The following is a 19,743-nucleotide window of genomic DNA, read 5'->3' on the forward strand; positions in this document are numbered from 1 at the left end:
TTTTTGAATCTTCTACCCTGTGCTGCGTTTGTTTTAAATGTTTCGATAAATCTGACATTGGATTTTCCACTTTTGAACCTCTAATGCGTTCCTTTACTCGCCTTTTAAATTTCTTTTCGTTTTGCCTATATAACTCTCTTGACAACTGCATTTTATTTCGTAAATACCTGACTTTTCACTGGGATCCTGTAATAACTTAACTCTTAAATTGGGTAATATTCTTTTCTAAAGTTTTGGGTTTTTTTAAACCTGTACAAAAACCGTATTGTGCATAGATTCTATTTAATGCAGTTGTCATTCTGGGAAAAATAGGGAATCAAATCATTTATGTCGGTTTCAGGTTTATCGGAACTTAAATTCCATTTAACCTGATAAAACCGATTATTTAATAATGAAGCTGGGTACCCTTTCAAACTACCCAGTATCATCAGGTAGTCAATCTCTGTCTGTAAATCTGTTTTTAAGGAAGTACGATGTATGACACGCAAAAAGAAATTCTTCCAATTGTTAGTTTTGGTACCTGCTGAATGTGCAGATTTGTAATGAATGTACTGTGTACCTGCTGTTAGCTTGTGATGGACACTAGAAATGAATTTGTTGTCATACCTTTTATATTAAGGTCTAGATATGTAAGACTTGGCCGTGACCAAGACTCAAGGGCAGAGTCGAAAGCTTGGAACTTTAAAAATTCAGGAGTTACAGAAATTTGTAAGTAGTATGTTGGTTAGAATTCCTGAGCGTGGTTTTGCAATGTCTGAATTAGGCAAAACAAGTTTAAAAAAACAACAAATGCATGCAGTTCAAAACAAACAAACAACAACAAAAAAAAGTAGTAAAATATATCCAATTGGATGTGGTGTCAGTAGTACTAAAAATGTAAAATAAAATACACTTCAAAAGTAACACAAAATAAAAGAACGAAACAAGTAAGAAACAAAACTTCTTGACTAACAATTAGATTAACATCTTTCTCAATTAAAGAAGTGGGTGTCAAATATAAAAAAAAAAAAAAAAAAAATATCGGATAACTTCTAAGGTACCGTAGGCGTGGGTCACGAAGAGATGCAGCCGACGAAATACTTGGCAGATAACTACGATTACCACCATACACTGCATTTAACTGTACTGCCCCATTTGAATGATCTGAATTCACGCCAAATGAAGGGCCATCTTTTACGAGTCAAGAAAACGCTTGAGACAATAGATTGACCCTGTTTATCGCAGATTTATTCTGGAATGAAATGTGATAACTCCAGGGCAGGATAAACCCATATGGAGGCCCGGGGTTAGAAAAAATATGTGGTCCCTGCTGACTTCACTTAATACATTTCTGTGAAAGTACCGAAAGAAAGTTAAGGGAATATGTTTCATATTTTTGGTCATATTTTATTTTATGACGGTGATTGTATCTTTATGATTCATTTTAGATAGCCAATTGAGATTTTGATTAGAGGAGTAGAGGCCCCTGCTTATCTGGAGGCTCAGGGCTAGAGGTCCCTAATTTCCCCTTTTATCCGGGCCTGGGTGACTCCCAACTGAAGGAACCTTAGTGAAATTAGTTTTCAGCCTTTACAGCGCCATCTATCACGATTGGAAAAAAATGTCTCCAGTAAAATTTACTTATTTTTCCCCGTAAAATCCAAACCTGTAAAAAAAAAAAAAAAAAAAAAGGTGATCCTCATTTAAGTTTTCAAGTTTCCCCTACGTCGTCCCGAGATAGCGTGATGAGGAGCTAATTTTATCATAGGTGAATTTCTCCCTTCAAAATATTAACTTTTTTATTTTATCTGATGCTGTTTCAAGTTTAAGAAGGTCGCCACATATAAATAAAACTGAATATAACGATGCTTGGCGGCCAACCTCTCCAAGATTTGACAATTATTAGCACATGACTTAGCTGAAGCTTTTATCACATTTAATATACTTTAAAACATCTAGTTAGGAACACTTATTTCTAAATTTTTATGGAACTCTTCTAACTTAAACATTAAACCGAACTTTCAATAAATTAATATAAATGATTGAAAACTAATCTACATATTACAAATAACAATATATACACATTTAATGAACATTAAACAATTACTGCAGTGGTGCCCACCCCCCCTTATGTCCATGACGCACCCCCCCCCCCAATTGTCTATCCGTAGGTGTTCTTCCATGAAAAAAATTTTCTTTTCGATTAATTTTACCCCCCCATCAAATATATTTATATAGATTTTTAACCCCCCCCCCAAATATTTCAATGACGCAGTTTGCGTCATAGCCCCCCCTTGTGGGCACCCCTGATTACTGAATTAACAAATAAACTGCATTTTCAAAATGGTGTAATACAGTAGCCTGTGTAAAATTGCAATATGGGAGATTTTAACCATTTTCGCCCCTTTATTCATGATAGATAGCAATTCCAAACAAAAAGGTTATTTCTCAAGTAGTACAAAACCACATACCAAGTTTCATTGCAAATAGAAGAAGTTTTGTTAATAGTTATTGTGAAACAGACGGACGGACAAACAGAAAAAACGCCAATCGAATGGGGCAGAAGCTTCGCTAGTGCTCAGTTCAATTATTAGGTAACCAAGAAAGTTCGTGCGGTTATCGTTCACTCATCAAACACGGCTCACGAAAGTCTTAAACACCCATTTTATTCTTCTAAATAATCACAATTGGCTTCAATGACATGTTCTCAACGAGATACAAGCTTATAAATTCCTTTTTTTGAAAAAATCCTTTTTGTTTCCTGCTGGAATCTAAAAATTGTGATACAGCCTTTGTGACATCGTTGTGTTTTCGGAACTGCTGTTCCCGCACCTGGTTATCCATAACCAAAAATAGGTAAGAGTTCCTAATTTGTACTCGTCCGGGGAATTGGGTGGATGAGGCAGAACTTCCAAGTCCAATGTTTTGATCACCTCTTTGGTCACTTTTGCCGTATGAGGTTGACAAAATTGTGGAGAAGGAGAACTCATCTTCTGTTGACCAGTGCTGGATGCAGCTGAAATTCTTTGGAATTATGACGAATAGACCTTGACTGTTTTTTTCGCTTTTTAGATATTCATAGTGAACTATGCCAACGCCTGCCCACCAAACTACCTTATTTTGGTGGATGTCCGGTTTAGCGGCCAATGAGACCGAACCAGAACTCGACCAATGAGGTTTCCTTTTCCGGTTTTCATACATGATCCAATTTTCGTCACATGCCCAGATTTGGTCCAAAAACGAAGCTTTATTATGGTGCGACAGCAACGATAATCAGCTGTTCAACCGTCGGACATTGTTTTCCTCGGACAGGACATGAGGAACCCACTTGCTTAACTTCCATGTCATCCCAAGGTTATGGAGATGTGATCGAATGGTTTTGTTAAATATTCCAAACCTGTGTGCAAGCTTATGGCAGGTTTGACGAGGATTCTACGTGATTTCCTCCTCCAACTGGATGGACTACCAACACGAGACTTGTCTTCAAGGCTCTCGTCTTCCGGAAGAAAACTGTACCACTTTTGAGCGGTACGGCCACTCACTGAAGTCTGTACAAACGCAAAGCCTCTGCAGCTTTGTTTACTAATTTGTACTGGTAAAGCAAAATAAGCTCAAAATGCTGACATGTTCTTTCCAACGACATGTTATTTCGAAGATTGCACTTCCTACTAAACCGACAGTGAAACGTGTGATACACTGAACAACTCTGAATTAAGGTTTGAAAGGAATGTAAACATATGAGGTCATTAAAATCAATTTGACCACAGTAACGCGACGAAAGTAAACTGTTCTCAAAAATCACACGAACTTTCTTGGTTACCTGATACTATTTTTAGGACCTGGAACAAATAAACAGGATGCCCAGTATTTTCTTTGGGAAAACTCAATTCGTTATACGAGATTCAGGCGATGAAATAGCTTTCCAGAACGAATTAGCTTCATTACTTGAGATAACATTGGAATTTACAAATTGAGTCAAAATTTTCTTCTATCTTATTTCTTAGTGCAAAAAGCCATTATCTTATGTAACATATGATTCCAGTGTCCTTACCTGGTTGAAGCCTGCTGGAAAGAAATCATGATAGAACAGTCAATAACTGTGGTAGCCACCAAATAGGAATTCAACACAGAGAGTCCGGTGCTCGAGTTCAGCAGACTCGAAATATAGTGATAATCAGAATTCTTCTCATTCGCCAGGAGTCGCTGGTAAACTCCATACACAACATCACTCCCGTACCTATCTAACTTCTGCACTTTCAGAATCCTATCCAAGATACAATTGTTGGGTAAGTATTCGGCATTCCAGTCACAATGTTGCTTCAGGTGGATGTTCAGGTCGTGAATCAACTCTGCAGGGACCCTCTCAACGTCTGGTAACAAACTTTCGGACAACCTGAAATTTTCTCCCAGTTTTTGGTTGTTGTATGACACAAAGTCACACTGCTCTCTCGGAATGAGATCTCGTGTAAGGGCTTCGAGTACCAAGTGACAGAAATTATCGATCAACCTGAAACATAATCAACAAAAGTCATTCTTTCCATGGAAAAGATCGCAACAAGTTATATTATTACTCCGAAACAGCATAATTACTTTAGAACTTACCTTCAACTTATACATGTATTTGTAAATGAAATGAAATGAAATCTTTGAGTTTTACGTCCCACGATTATGCCGGTTTAGGCTAAAGGAGACGGTGAAGATGAGAAATGAATGAAATGGTGGAATGAAGTAAGTAGGAGAAAAAGGAAGAACCCGAGAAAACCCACGATCACGGTGTTTGTCCACCACAAAGTCCACACGGCGCGAGCCGAGATAGAACCAGGGACCCCAAGCACCGGAGGTGAACGCTCTACCACTAAGCCACCGCGCCCCCTCAACTTATATTTGGACGAGAGGAACTATCATGTACTACGTGGAATAATAAATATGAAGGGTACACGGAGAAAACGGGCTCATTGCAACTTTTGCCAAAAACCGATATGGACACTGCCTGTTGGTACTAGTTTGTGCTTCTAAATGCATTATGAATATTGTAAAAAAAAAAAAGTGGTTCGTTGCAGATAAACTTACACAAGAAACAAAGAAGGCGCCCATCAACATTTTCAATTGCTTCTCCTGACAAAAATATACAATGTCGATTAGTCCCTTCTCTCCGTGTACCCTTCATATAAGAGAAACCCGGGAATACATAAAAAGAATATTGCAGCCAAACGAGCGGCATTACAAAATAATAAAGCACGTCACTTCAAAGAATAAAATAGTAAGTTTTCTCTCATTGCAGGTGTTACGTGTAGCTCCATATGTCGTCGCTAGATACTGCCATATTCAAGATAGCGCTTTCTGGAGCTGGAAGGCTTTCTGTATGCTAGAATTTGACTAAACAAAGAGTGCAACGGATGTCAACGAAAATTTAGGATGAAGTGTGGGAAAGCAGCACCATCATGAACTTTACAATTGCCATGTAAAATATGTTGAAACTGGGTGTTTGTGTGATAAGAAGAGAAGTGTTCGGACAGGTGTAAATGCAAATGACTTGAACTAGTGAAATAAGCTTTTATAAGGAGTCCGAGAAAATCTACATGGTGTTAAAAAAATTCCTCACACCAAAACAAGAAAAAAAAAGTTCATATGGATCTGTGGTCGGAAGTGTATAGTTTCGCAGTTATACGGTGCAGAAAACGTGAAAAAATTAACTTTAAAGGTCCATAGTTCCACTACTAAAGGACCGATAGCAGTCGGGTCAAGACATCACTGAGGAACTAATGAACTATCCAAATATACATCTTTCAGACCCTCCGGTTCTTGCGCAATCATTTTTATACGAGCCATACACTGACGTATTTTTCAGCCGTAGCCATAAAATTTCTTGCGCTAGTCTTGTTAGCAGCTGTCAATACGTTAGTGTATGGGGCCTGACGTACGTTTACGTACCGAATTTTTATACGCTGGAAAAGTCTGGCTGCTTTTAACTTCGAGCGTAAATACGGCGCGTAAAAACGGCTCAGATGAAAGGGTTTTCGAGCAGCAGGTGGTCTCTTGCCCTTTCCACGGCCTTCTCCCTGGTCTGGTCTTATTGTTTTCAGAAGAGAAAACCTGTTCTTGTGTTGTCCTCGCGAATCGTTGCTGAGGTTTGCTGGTAGACTCACCAGAAATCATCATTCCAATCTAGTTTCAGTCTTTCCATACAAGATACGATTTCGGCTAAACTAATATTTCCTATTGCACAAAACGAGACATTATTTCCTAATTAAAATTCATAATTAATTTTGAGTGTACAGAGAAAAAGGTATTTAAATCCAATACTTCCTAATCTGAATTCGCAAATTATGAGAGCTTCTCCGTGGCTATATAGTCAGCGTACCCGTCCTCTGTGCGGGGCGCCCTGTTCGATACTAGGCGGGAGCTCATGCAGTTCGGGTTCTACTTCTCATATAGGCTCGCTAAACTTATCGAACCTCATGCCTTTCGACTAGGAATTTAAGATTTAATTTAATATTTGGACATTAAGTTTTTTTTTCACACAGGTAAAGGCGCATATAAAGATGAAGTCACACCTTCAGAGTTACCCACGTTGTGATACTGAAATGAAATCTTTGAGTTTAACTTCCCACGATTATGCCATTTAGACTAAAGAATACAATAATTAAGGCAAGTGAATGATGATGAGAAAATTGGTGGAATGAAATTTGGGAGGAAACGAGAGTACCCTGAAAAAACCTACGGACATGATGTTGCCCACACAAACTTATTTGCACGGGGATTGAACCAGGGACCCCACGCACCAGAGATAAGTGCTTTAGCACAGAGCCGCTGTGACCCTCTGTTGTGATATTTTAAAAAAAAAAGCATGACTGTCAATAGCATTTGGCCAATTCTTGCCGAATTGAAAATTATCTATAAATCATATGTTGCTCCCACTATTGAGCATTGTTCTCCTATCTGGTCTATGGCCTGCCCTACTCATTTAAAAAATTAAATTCCGTAATTAACTTCTTTTTAGCCATTGTATCCTACCGAGTACCTCACCTCCGAACACTTCCAAAAAATAAAGTTTTAAAATCCCTCAATATCAAACCTCCCCTAGTGAGAAACAAAATTTCTGACCTAATATTTTTCCAAAAAATTATAAATGGCCACATATCATATGGACAGTTGTTAAGTCAGATCAATTTTCGCGTACCCGCGAGAACAACACGGTCTAGTGATCTCTTTTACACTCGAACTGTGAGAGTTAATATTATCCAAAGGTCTCTTCTAAACAAAATTAGATCAGTACCTATAATCAGTTACCAGAAACTGTAGACGTTTTTTCAAGTGAGTATAATTTCAGATCATCTATAAATAAGCCATTTTTGTAACGTCGCTGTTGTCTTGTACCATCTTGACCTCAAATTGTTATTAAATTGTTGTCAAATTGTTAAAATGTTTCAGAGTAAAATGGCCTAGTGCTGTATCTGTAAGTTTAAATAGTAGTAATCCTGACCTTGAACAAGATACTATCCGATATTTTCCTGATAACACGGAGCAAATAATTGAGTTTGAATATCGAAATTCGATGACGATTCTTGCTATTTTGACAATGTGCTGCTTGATATTTTAAATACTTTCTCAACTTTACAAGAATTTATAGCGAAATAGGTTCAGAAAGTAACTATTTTTTCACGCGATCTTGATATTACTCGTAAAAAACTTCAATAAACCACGATATATAATGTTTCTTTCTTCGTATATTGTTCCAAACCTCAGTTTGTGCAAATATTTAAATCTAATAATAATCCTATTTCATCATTAATGCTTATATACTAAGTCAAATAGCAAATCGTTGTACAGTTTTTTTTCTGTATGGTTGCTTCCCAGCCGTAAAAGTTCTGGTTCAATTCGAGGTACCGGCCATGTTGAATATTTTTCAACATTGTATTATATCTCATCATGATGGGGATATGTTTACGAACACTTACCTGAAAATAGATGTACAATAGATGTAAGCCCAAAAAAAGAGATCATAACTAAGACCAGAATTGAAAATTATACCCATTTACAGGAAATACACTCATAAATTTAAATTAACTTATTAAAGCATTTCTCAATCTCAGTGTTGGGAGTACTATCAAACCTTTCTAGATAAATGTCAACTTAAGGTATATTGCCATAAAATATTATGTAACACTCAATACTTGTCATTTAAATAATTTATTTCACGAACAACTCAATCGTTTTACTATGTTTGTAAGTAGTATATGCATCATTATTAGGAGAATTGACATAATTGACGCAATCTGCTACTTAATAGTGTATATTTTTCATAGACATTACATATTGAACATAGTAGAAACTCATCTTCAAGACTGCTTCGTGTGCATGTTTCCATATTGCAGGCTATTAGCCCTAATTAAACATTTATTTATGAAATATGAACTATCACCTAAGGCGTTTTTCAGAAATTCGAAAAAAATTCTCCCTCAAGAGTAAACTACCCGTTGTGGATCTTTTCAGGGAAAATTAGTTACGTCATATTGTCCGGTTATTAATAAACCATTTATTTATCAATTACGAACAAAATTAACTGACTCGTGTTTGAGAAAATATCTCGAAAAAACTCATAGGCAAGAGTAAACTAACCTTTTTGTATTTTTACCACAGAAATAACTTATGCCAAATAGTAAAAGTGGTAATGAAATATTGATGTACGAGAAGAATCGTTAGTCATTTTCGATAAAATCGCGTTTGTCTTTTTATTTTCATCTATCAGTGAACTTCCTTTATTTTGGGGGATAGGAAGAAAATTCGAAAACCTTCCCTTGGAAATCTGATAAAAGTATTAAGTTTAGAAACTTATCACTCGAATTTAAAGAAAATTATCCGATGTTGAGTTCGCCCTTACTACTATTCAATTGATTTGTATGTATATGTGGAAACCCTCAAGTTCGGGTGGATTTTACCCTCATGTCACATACCCGACAGCAAGAACGAAGAAAAAAGTCATTAAGTTTAAAACATTTTTTTAATACAGTAAATTACTAAAGACTACATTTAAAGAAACCATGAAAATAAACAGTGATAAACTGGCAATAAACGAAAACCAGAGTAGAACTGAATTTAACCTGACCCCGCATGCTAACACCGGGCGACGGTAATTTTGTCACCGGAAAATTCGTCACGGTAATTTCGTCACCGGTAATTTTGTCACCAAAATATTACCATATAGGTAATTTCGTCACCGAAAATAATGTCACGATAATTTCATCATCAGTGTCTTTTAGAACATAATACAAGTACAATGAGTGAACTCGAAAAAGTTTTCGAAATTGTTTTCTTTAATCTTCAACTGCTAAAACTATGCAGCATAATCAAAATATATTATTATTATTAAATAAAGAGTTACATATTTTAGATATTGTATTTGAGACAAGAGATAAAAGTTTCCAGTAATTCTATCACAGAAATATTGTCATATAGGAAATTTTGTCACGGTTATTTCTTCACCTTTGTTGAATTAAATAGAGACAAAGCAAATGATCAAACAGCTTACGTTATTTTAATAAAACTTAGAAAACAATTCAGTTGGTGTTGAACTCTGCAAAATTGAAGTTTCTGTTACTCGAAGCAAGAATAAACACCAGTAGAAGAAAATAATGTCTGCTTGAGCAAATGTTAAAAGCACAGGCAACATGGGGCACTAATGGGTTCATTATTCACTATTTAGAAATATTAAATTTCGTGAATATCAAAATTTCAGAACAGAAAATAATAAACAAATATGGGAAGATACGCCAATCTGTTAATTTTCCCGCAGTATAGACGAAAATTTTCATCGTTCTAGTACCGTTCTCTGAGCCGAAACTCTTGGACCTTCCAAGTTAACAGAGTCATTTGAAAAGAGTGGCATTTTTTTAGGAGCTATTAAAAGAATTATATTATATTTCAACTCTGAGTAAACATTGGCAAATTGTTATTGGATATATGTGGAGACCAAATTTCTATAAAGGAAGAAAAACGTATAAATATTTCCGGATGTTTCCTTTAAATATAGCCTTATGAAGCTATTAAAAAGTGAAACATGGATGGTGAACGCCAACTTTTCAATGGCGCCAAAAAAAAAAAAAGTGTATGTTATTTGAGGTGAGACTTCCTTTACTAGATATACGCCCTAATGTAGACCAAGACACAAAATTCATATGAAGAACTGTTTCGTGCGGTGGTGCATCAGTGCAGTGAATTTAGTGAATATCCGGACCTGTAACTATGGTAATGGATTTTGATATAGCGTAAATGCTGGCTGTAAATGCAACTTTTGGAGATTCAACTCGTTTATAGCGTTACTTTTCTCACCTGACTCAGTCAACATGGAGGAAGGTCCAAGAGCTTGGGCTTTTAGAACGGTACAAAAGCAATGAAAATTTTCGTCTATTTTGCGAGAAAATAAACAGATTTGCATTTCTTCCAATAGCAGATGTGCATCGATTAATACAAGTGACTTCGGAGGAAGAGCTGGAACTTCTGGACTATTTTGATAGCACTTACTTGTCAAACACGTATCGCCCTGTTAAAGCTCGGTCTGGGAATATTTGTTTGCGTAATGTGCCCCGTCTATATCCCCTAGACAATTGGAACGTTCACCAGGCTACCTTTAGCAGCAATTCTAGGATAATTAATATTTGTGAATTGTGAAACTAGAAGTTTCATCATCTAGTAGGAATGTCCCACGCAACTATTTGGAAGCTTATTCATGAAATTCAACAAGTTGAAGCAACGGTTTCAGCTGTGCTTCATCAAGATGCTGTGGGGCAACCACCCAAACAGCAAACTAGAAGAGTGTTTCAGATCTTTTAGAAACGGCTCTAGTCTTTGTGCTTAACGTATAACACTGGAACTAAATGTTTTAAAAAAAATCCTTGTTGTTTCCTATAGTAGAGTGAACATGTAAACCATTTATTGCATTAATACAAGTTATATTTTGTTTGCTAATTTTCTGTTCTGAAATTTTAATATTGCCAAAACAATTATTTGTAAATAGTGATATATAAATCCATTACTGGCCCATTTTGCCTGTGCTTTTAACATTTGCTGAAACTGACATTATGTTATTTTACTGCTGTTTGTTCTTGCTTCGAGTATCCGAAACTTTGATTTTTCAGAGTCGAACACTAACTGAATTGTTTTCCAACTTTGATTAAGATAAGGTCAGCTGTTTCGGTCGTTTACTTTGTCTCTACTTAGTTCAACAAAGATGAAAAAATGACCATGACAAAATTTCCTGCATGCTAATATTTTGGTGACAAAATTACAAGTGACGAAATTACTATGTCGAAATTTCCGGTGATGAAATAACCTACATGCTAATATTTTGGTGACAAAATTACCGGTGACGAAAATTCCGGTGATGAAATTACCCAAGTCCGCTAACACCCAACCTTTCAATAAATAAATATTTAAATGATTTTTAACAACTAGATAAAAACTAAATGGCAAGATAAACTTTGAAATAAAAAAAAAAAGGTAGGTGGAAGCAGCGGGGAGGATTCCTTCAACTTACAAAAGCTGAGGTAACAAGGATCAAACTATTTCTAAAGAATGGGGCTGGACAGCGGCGTAGCGAGCGTTACAAGATTGGGGGGGAAGAAATGAAACTTGAAATTGCCAAGTCTTGATTAAAAAAAAATGCCACACTTACCAACCCTGTGGAAAACTTTACAGCAACCTTATTTTCATATTCGTCCCATTTCATGCCCCATCTGAGATATGAATACGAATAACCCTCCGGTTTCGAGTCCAATTTCACAGCTCAATTCAGGATCATTATCATCACCCATGATGCACAACTGTTAATTTGACAACTCATGGTTATCATAGTTTAGGTAATCCCCACCAGCCAATCCTTACGAGAAGTGCGCAGAGCTTTTTTTCTGTCCTCCGGTCTCCTCCCACTTCGATATCATGATTTCGCATTCTGATGAAAAGTATTAAATACCGGCAGGAAAAATACTAATATTTAACCTCCCTTTTAGGCGCCCCACTAGTCACGCGCCCGGGGCACGTGAATTGCTTTCTTCCCCATAGTTGCGGCCCTGTGAACTACGTAACATGCAATGGTTACGTAATGCTTTGACTTATAAATACGTACTATAAAGTAAGGAAGAACTTCAATTTTTGTTTAACTTTCCGAAAGAAGCAACTACGGGATTAAAAATAAGGTAGGAATGACAACTCATCTGTATGAAAATGAAGTGAAAGACACGCCGGTCTATGCTTTCACCCAGCAGACGTATTGTTTGGCCCTCCAGAATGTGACTTTTGGAATCATGCACTTAGGTTTACAAAATGACTCGACTCATCCATTATAGTTTCCCCCCAAGGAACGCATGAGAAACCTACTGTGGCCCCCCAGTGCCGTGCCATGGAAATCAGCGCCTGGGGCGAGAGTATACGACGGCGCCCACGTACAATATGAGTGAGGTCGAAATAGCAACCGCGAAGCGCCATCATGGTTTGCGCGAAGCGTAAGAAAATTTTCAAAACTAAACCTTGCTTTTACTTGATTTTGAGCACTTTTTATTACTTTTTCCTTCCATTTTATACATGTGCGCATATATTTTCCTCGGGGCGAGAGTACACGATGGCGCCCCCGTACATATGAGTGAGATCGACATACCAACCGCGAAGCGCCACCATGGTTGACACGAAGCGTAAGTAAATTTTCAGAAATAAACCCTGATTTTCCTTGATTTTGAGCAATTTTTGTTACTTTTTCCCTTCCATTTTATATATGTGCCCATATATTTTCCTAACATGAGTAACATTATAGGACCACCTCCTAAAGCAGAAAGAGGATTTAAGTACATACTAGTAATATTCCTCTAATTTTTCATTTCTTTCTTTTTTCTTTCGTTCTCTTCTTTTTCTATCCCAATTTTGCACACCCTTACTTCGGCGCCCGGGGCCTAGCCCCGCTCTCCCCCTTATACAAGGCACTGGCTATACCATTCCCAAAATACACTTCTGTTCAGTTCTCCCTACTCGAAAAGCCCTGTGAATAGAAAGTCTTACTGCAAAACAGAACTGAAATAAAAAGTTTATACTAACCAATCACTGCCTTGTTCTTGTTTTAGTAATATCAATTCTTTTTAGTTTCATTAATCTCCACAATATGCCTGTTGTCTTGTATACGCTCTTGTATCAAATGCTTTTGTTTCCAATATAACTGCCACAGAAAAGCCTCTTCTATCTGTCTTTGTTTTAATTTTGTACGCCACCTCTATTGTGCTTTTGTCAGTGGTACAATTTCTCGATTTTTTTTATTGAAGATTCTTCAAAATGTTTAGGAATATCACATGAACAAAAGTGAAGTGTGATCACATGCAACAAGTAAAGGAGCTTTAAACGAATATATCAATTTATTTCAAAATAGGAAACTACACAAAATTTATGCCAAATCTATAAAAGAACTGATAAGTTACAGCAACTGGGTATCTAAGAAAATGTTAAACCAAATAAGTCAATTGAACAAAACGGCATTCTTTAAGTTGCCAACTTGTCAAGAAATTGGTAACTTTGAGGGGGAAGGCTCCCCTTACCCCCCTTAACGACGCCCTTGGGGCTGGAGGTAGTTGTATAAGCCTTGTTTTTCCTTTCTGGCCTATTTTGAGCTGTGGATAACAATAAAAAATGGTATCCCGTAAGGGGATAATTTATTCTATTTGTTACTACTATATTCTTCGTTAATTTTGTAAGAAAAAAAAACGAAAGCTGCAACCATTAGTAAATCATATTTTCTTTAAATTGAATTTATCATTCAGTAGCCCACTTTTTAACCACCAAAGTCAACAGTCTAAAACATTGTATAACAAAAAAATCAATCAATTATTCAACTATCGGAACACTCCTTTACTCCCTTATTCTTTGTAAACTGCAGTTCCAAACAATAGGCTTATTTCGGAAGGTAAGAGGAAACCACACATCAAGCTCGTTCAGATTGTATTAAATCATCATTGTGTCTGTTTAGAAATTTAAATGTTTGCAATTTACATCGTAAAAAAATGAATATAACTTTTTCCCTGTCCTGTGTCCTCCTCCTTCGAAGTACGATTTATATAAATATTTAGTGATCTCAGATCACTAAGTACAATGATCTAAGATTGTACCAAAACTAGGCCAAGTGGATTGAGCTGCTTGGACGTAATATAGATAAATGTGAATTCTTAATCCTCTTCGGCGTGCCTCCCAGTCTGTTTCTTCTATGCTTTCTTTTTATTTTTTTTTACTTAACAACACAATGTTTATAGCACCTGCACTTAAAACCATGGCCTCAGATAGATCCATCTTGTTCAAGCAACTTGAGTAAACTGGAAAACGACCATGTGCTCAAACAACAGGCAAGAGGAAGAGCGAAAAATGACCGCTTCTTTTTTCTTCTTCTTTTACGCGCCTATTTTTACGGTAGGTGTATGGGCCAACTTACGGACCGAAATTTACGACATCATTTTACGGACCGAAAATGCGCGCTGAAAATACGCTAGTGTATGTTGGCCTTTAGAGAGGCTGTTTAGGAGGGTGCACCGACATTGCGCAAATTTTCCCACGCTTATCTGTTGACACAGATAAAGCCTTAATGAGCAGGCAACAAAATTGGAAATTGCGAAAAAAATCTTGTGCAACGTTGCCATCATTACCATAAGTATATCGACTAATAAAAACAGTCACCAAAATGCAAGTCGTTTTAACAAAAAAAAAAAAAAAAAATACAAAGTAATGGATAACAATAGCATTTTCAGTCATCTATATTATATGTGTGCAATGGCGTCGTTAGAGAGGGTGACTGGGGAATGTGTCCCAGTCATTCATTTTCCGTATCATATCTAACTGTAAGATTAAAACTGTAAGAATATAGTTATTGAAAGCAAATAGTTTTGAAATACTGTAAGGAAAACAAACATATATAAAATAAACAATATATATAAATATTTCTAGAAGTTCTCTTGAAATATCGTGAACAGACGTTCGACCAATCAGAAATAAAGATTTGTCTATATCTTCCAGTTTTGGCCAATCAGAAACAAGCACTTGTATACATATTTCAGGTGTGTCTACCACATATCTTAATAACTATCCTTTCACCTTTCTATAAATGATACTTAGATTTGCATTTGCGTCTTAGTTGTTCTTAGGTGCTGTGAGAAACATTTGTTATATATTACCTAGGTATTATCGTATAAATTGTTACAAGAATGAGTGGTCAGTGTATTAGAGATAAATAGGGCCCCTTGGCAAGAAAGCTCGCCCCCTTGAGTGATGCAGCAACTTATATCTACGTGTACCTCCTACATGCAGTTAGAATTCTAAAGCAGCATGTCGAATGTTGTGTCTCGCCGCGGTTTTCAACGAACTTAAAGAGTTCTGGTTTGGCCAATGGCCACCAATTAATATTGCTACCAAAGTGTTTACCATCCTCTTAGGTATTGATTAAGACCAATATCGTCTCTCTATGAATTACCGTTCCCATGATATTGGCCAAAAATGGCCGATTTCCAGAGATTTAAGGAGCATTATTTGAGGAACCGTAAGTCATAGAGAGGTCATATTGGTGTTGGTCAATATCTAAAAGGGTGGTAAATATTTTGGTAGCAAATAGTAACCGGTGGCCACTGTGCAACTGGCCATCAATTAATATCAGTACGAAAATGTTTAATGTTCTATTAGGGATTAACACTGATATCATCTCTCTATGACTTACCGTTCCCGTGATACTGACTAAAAAAGTTCGAATTTCTAGATATTTAAGCAGTCATATCTCGAGAACTATAAGTCATAAAGAGATGATATTTTGTTAATTTTTGCGAGAAAGAGAAGAGGGTGCGGATAAAAAGATTTACCTTTACATCTAGGAACAATTACAGCTATCCTTCCCGCTAGATCTCTCCATTCTTTTAAAGTTCGTTCTGGCAATGCTCTTAGAGCATTCTCAACTGTTTTATCCTGAAGATATTTACCGGACAGTGTACATTAGAAAGGTTTTGGACCTGAAATTGGTTTGTGGGCCTGAAAAGGGCCTCAGTTCTTTAATTACTGTGTATTTGCTTCACTCCCAGAGAGATAACAAAGCGTTTCCGTTAGCCGACTGTCGGCAAAGCGTGTTCAACGTATATGGCCAGAGCAAATGTTGAAAACATTCTCAAGATGGGTGCTGGTCCCTCCTTTGTTTGGACACGAATGAGGTTCGTGAACTGTACGTTTTGCTGTTTTAATGCATCTCTGATGTTATCTATGTTGGTTGTGGTTGGAACACCTTCTTCAGGAAAGCAATGCATCTCAGCAATTCTTCTCTGCAAAGCTTATTCTTCTCCGTTGTGCACTCTCCCAAATGTCACCAGCAACTGTATGTCAGACCTCCTCAGGTTCTGTTAAAACCCCGAACGAATTGCGGATATAATAAACCAATAATAGAACAAGCCAATGAGGAACGAGAATCACAACGAGCCAATCAGGATCGAGAATTAATCGCAAGTTTTAGTGAGGAGGGTAATATAAACAGGAAGCAATAAACTGGAGAAACATAAGTGAAACTTTCAGAATGGAGTTTACATTGACGAAAACAGAAAAAGGTGTACCTTGTGTATTAATGGGAGGCTTTAAGTATCGTTTCTTTCGCCAAGGAAAAAAAGGCTCAAATTGGAGGTAAGTTAATGTAGTACATAATTTTTGCATGTATATAAGCCTATAGCTTGCTAAGTTATGCAAAGCCTACATTAGTATTTTCAGTAGTCAGCTTGACCTATATTTTAGTAAGTTCTGTAAGCCTATATTAGTATTTATGCTAGTCAATAGGATCCATATATACTTTGTTAAAAGATGTAACACACTATTAGTATTAATGTCGGGAAGTTGGACCTATATTTTGTTAAGTGATGTAACCTATATTAATATTTATGCCATTCAGTTGCTTCTATACTTTGTTAAGTAATGGAAAGTTACATTAATATCCATGTCAGTCAGTTGGGTCTATATTTTGTTAAAATATGTGTCTAGTCCCTATTTTAATATTTATGCCAGGCAATTTGTCCTATACTTTCGTAAGTGAATAAGTAAGCCTGCATTAGTATTTATGTCAGTCAATTGGACCTATACTTTGTTAAAAGGTGATGGAAGATATAACATTTTTGCCAGTGAAATAGTGAATACATTTTTCTTTAAATAGTAAGTTTAGAACACGTGATACGATTTAATTATTATTTCCTTTCTTTCAGATGTACTAAGAAAAGCTGTAATGCTAGTATAACAATGGATGAAAATACAAGTGAAGTTTTAGAAAGGAAAGATATTCATAATCATTGTGAAGATGAAGATGGTGTTCAACGGCATTTTCTTAGAGAGAATTGTAAGCGACGAGCCACTGAACAATTGAACGAGAAGCCAAATAAAATTATAAGGCAGGAAGTTTCAAAATTGGAACATCATGACACACTTGATCATAAAGAAATTAAAAGATGCCGAGACGTTATTTATAAAAATCGAAGAAAGGTGACTCCTCGTCTACCCAGAAACACCGTAGAGGCTATACAGCAAATGGTTCAGAAGCAGGATGATATAGCAATTGACGGAGAAAGATTCATCTTTGTTGATGATGAAGCTAATATAATTCTTTTCACGTGTAAGAAAAATATCGAGTAAGTATAATTTCATTTATAACCATTAACTTTGAAATGAGTTTCATTTACAGCATCAAGAAGTAGAATAGGAAGTAGTTGCTTGAACAGAAAAGTTCCTTTTTCCGTCTTATTTCCAAATTATAGTAAAATAGTTTTTTTTTTTTTTTTTTTTTTTGATTCTCACAAAATATATCGTAACATAGCATTTCACCTAACGATATGACACTACAGTCTTGTTTACTATTTTCTTTTCTGACACTAATCTTATTTTCTTTTCAGTTTTCTGTGTGAGTTCATTAAAATGCAGGTTTAAAATGCAGACGTAGATTAAAATGCAGGTTTTGATAGTTGTAAACAAATTACGGACCAAGACTATAAATATTTCTTGAATCTAGTGTTATAAATGTTTTAGTGTTTTATATAAATTGTCAATAATTGTGTGCATGAACTAAGGATCTTTTTATTTTATTAATTTTAGGTATCCACCTGTCATGTGGGCGTCTATACCATCCACGATGCGTCGGACGACAAATGGACCAGAAGCTTTTCACAGACATTATAATAGTCAATTTTACTTCCCTGCTCCTGATATTCATACGGTGATTTCTGCTTTGTTAGAGATCCAAACGGAAACTGCCATGAAAATAACGTCCATATTAAAAGGAATTTCAAAGGCCCAAAGACCAGCAGAAGTCAAAAGGAGCGAGTTTGTCATGAGGAAGTATGCTGAGTTCAGGAATTCGCAGAGAAACTATGAGAAGGCACGTATGACATTTTTAAAAGCTGTAGGATTTAAATTTCAAGCATTCAAACTGTAAAATGAAATTTTCTGTAAATAAGTATGTTGCTTTGTAAATATTAGAATGCAATAAAATATATCTCATAAAGGAATAGCTTTATACATTTCATTTCGATGCAAAATTTCACACAATTCCTTAAATCCTGTTGTTGGCAACGTCGCGGCGGAAATTTGCGCAATTTCAGCACTTTCTGCTCCTCGTTAATAAGACATAAATTACTTAGATTATCAACGATCTAATCTTTAGAAAAATTTGCGCAATGTCGTTGCACCGGTTTAGGAGTACTTGATCACTCTCCACCTACCTCTCTCTCTCTCTCTCTCTCTCTATATATATATATATATATATATATATATATATATATAAAGCAAGTACTGGAGCATTCTTAAACATGGATATTTGCATATTTCACATACCAGTTCCTCAGTAATGTCTTGACCCGACTACGACAGATCCCATAGTAGTGGACCTATGAACTATTAAAGTTTACTTGTTTCACTTTTTCGGCATCCTATAACTCCGAAATTATCCACTTTTGAGCACAGGTTCATATGAATTTTTCTTTTTTATGTGAGGAATCTGTTGCCAAAATATTGTGACACATATGTGTAACATCCTATATATGCAGAGGAACATGTGAGCTGGAAATTTGAACAATGACTTTGTGCAGTGTTCTACGTAAAAATTAAACATGAAACCGTACAGTTTACAGTCGCGTGCGAAAGTAATGTTCTAAAGACAAAGACTACCGATTTCAACTTTGCTCTGCATTACAAGTAATAGATGATGCTTCTGAGAAATTGATATTTTCTTTTTGAGATGAAGTAACATTTTTATTACACATAGGAAAGTAAATACGCACAATGGTAGAATCCCAGAACAGAAAACTGGATAACATTGTTCAGCACGAGTGAGATTCTCTGTTTCTTGTGCCATGCCTCACACATAACTTTAAGGGTGTTTCTTTTTCTTTAAGAACAAACTGTTACTAGACAAGCCTTCTATCAGATATTGCGGAACTGGCTAATGTCATTGTTGCACGCTTAATCATCAGAGAATTTGTCCTTCCGTTAGATGTCCCCGCCCCCTTCCTATTTTTTACCGTGATGTTAGGACATCTGAACGCAGAGCTATTCTATCGTTGGATTGGTCGTGGTGAAGGAACCGACCAATGTGTACTAAAATGGCTCCGTAGGTCCCCAGATATCACCCCTTGTGAGTTTCTGTATGGGGTTATGTGAAGAACCTTATATATGTCCCTCCTCTTCCACGTAATGTTGTGGCAACTCAAAAGAAGAATTGAACAAGTAACAGACACAGTTTTG

At 36.3% G+C, this 19,743-nt stretch overlaps 1 protein-coding gene across 7 annotated transcripts in view; it reads right to left on the reverse strand.

Moving 5' to 3' along the window:
* Ipk1 (Inositol phosphate kinase 1) overlaps window positions 1–19,743 on the reverse strand; it is a 794,094-nt gene that overhangs the window by 12,263 nt on the left and 762,088 nt on the right. For all 7 annotated transcript variants that reach the window (XM_081761268.1, XM_081761270.1, XM_081761269.1 and 4 more), the window contains one exon: window positions 4,031–4,486. In XM_081761268.1, coding sequence (XP_081617394.1) covers window positions 4,031–4,486 — 456 coding nt within the window. The remainder of the gene's footprint in view (window positions 1–4,030; window positions 4,487–19,743) is intronic.

The sequence above is a fragment of the Thermobia domestica genome, chromosome 6, assembly GCF_964235325.1.
Source record: "Thermobia domestica chromosome 6, izTheDome1.hap1.1, whole genome shotgun sequence".
NCBI classification, from domain to species: domain Eukaryota; kingdom Metazoa; phylum Arthropoda; class Insecta; order Zygentoma; family Lepismatidae; genus Thermobia; species Thermobia domestica.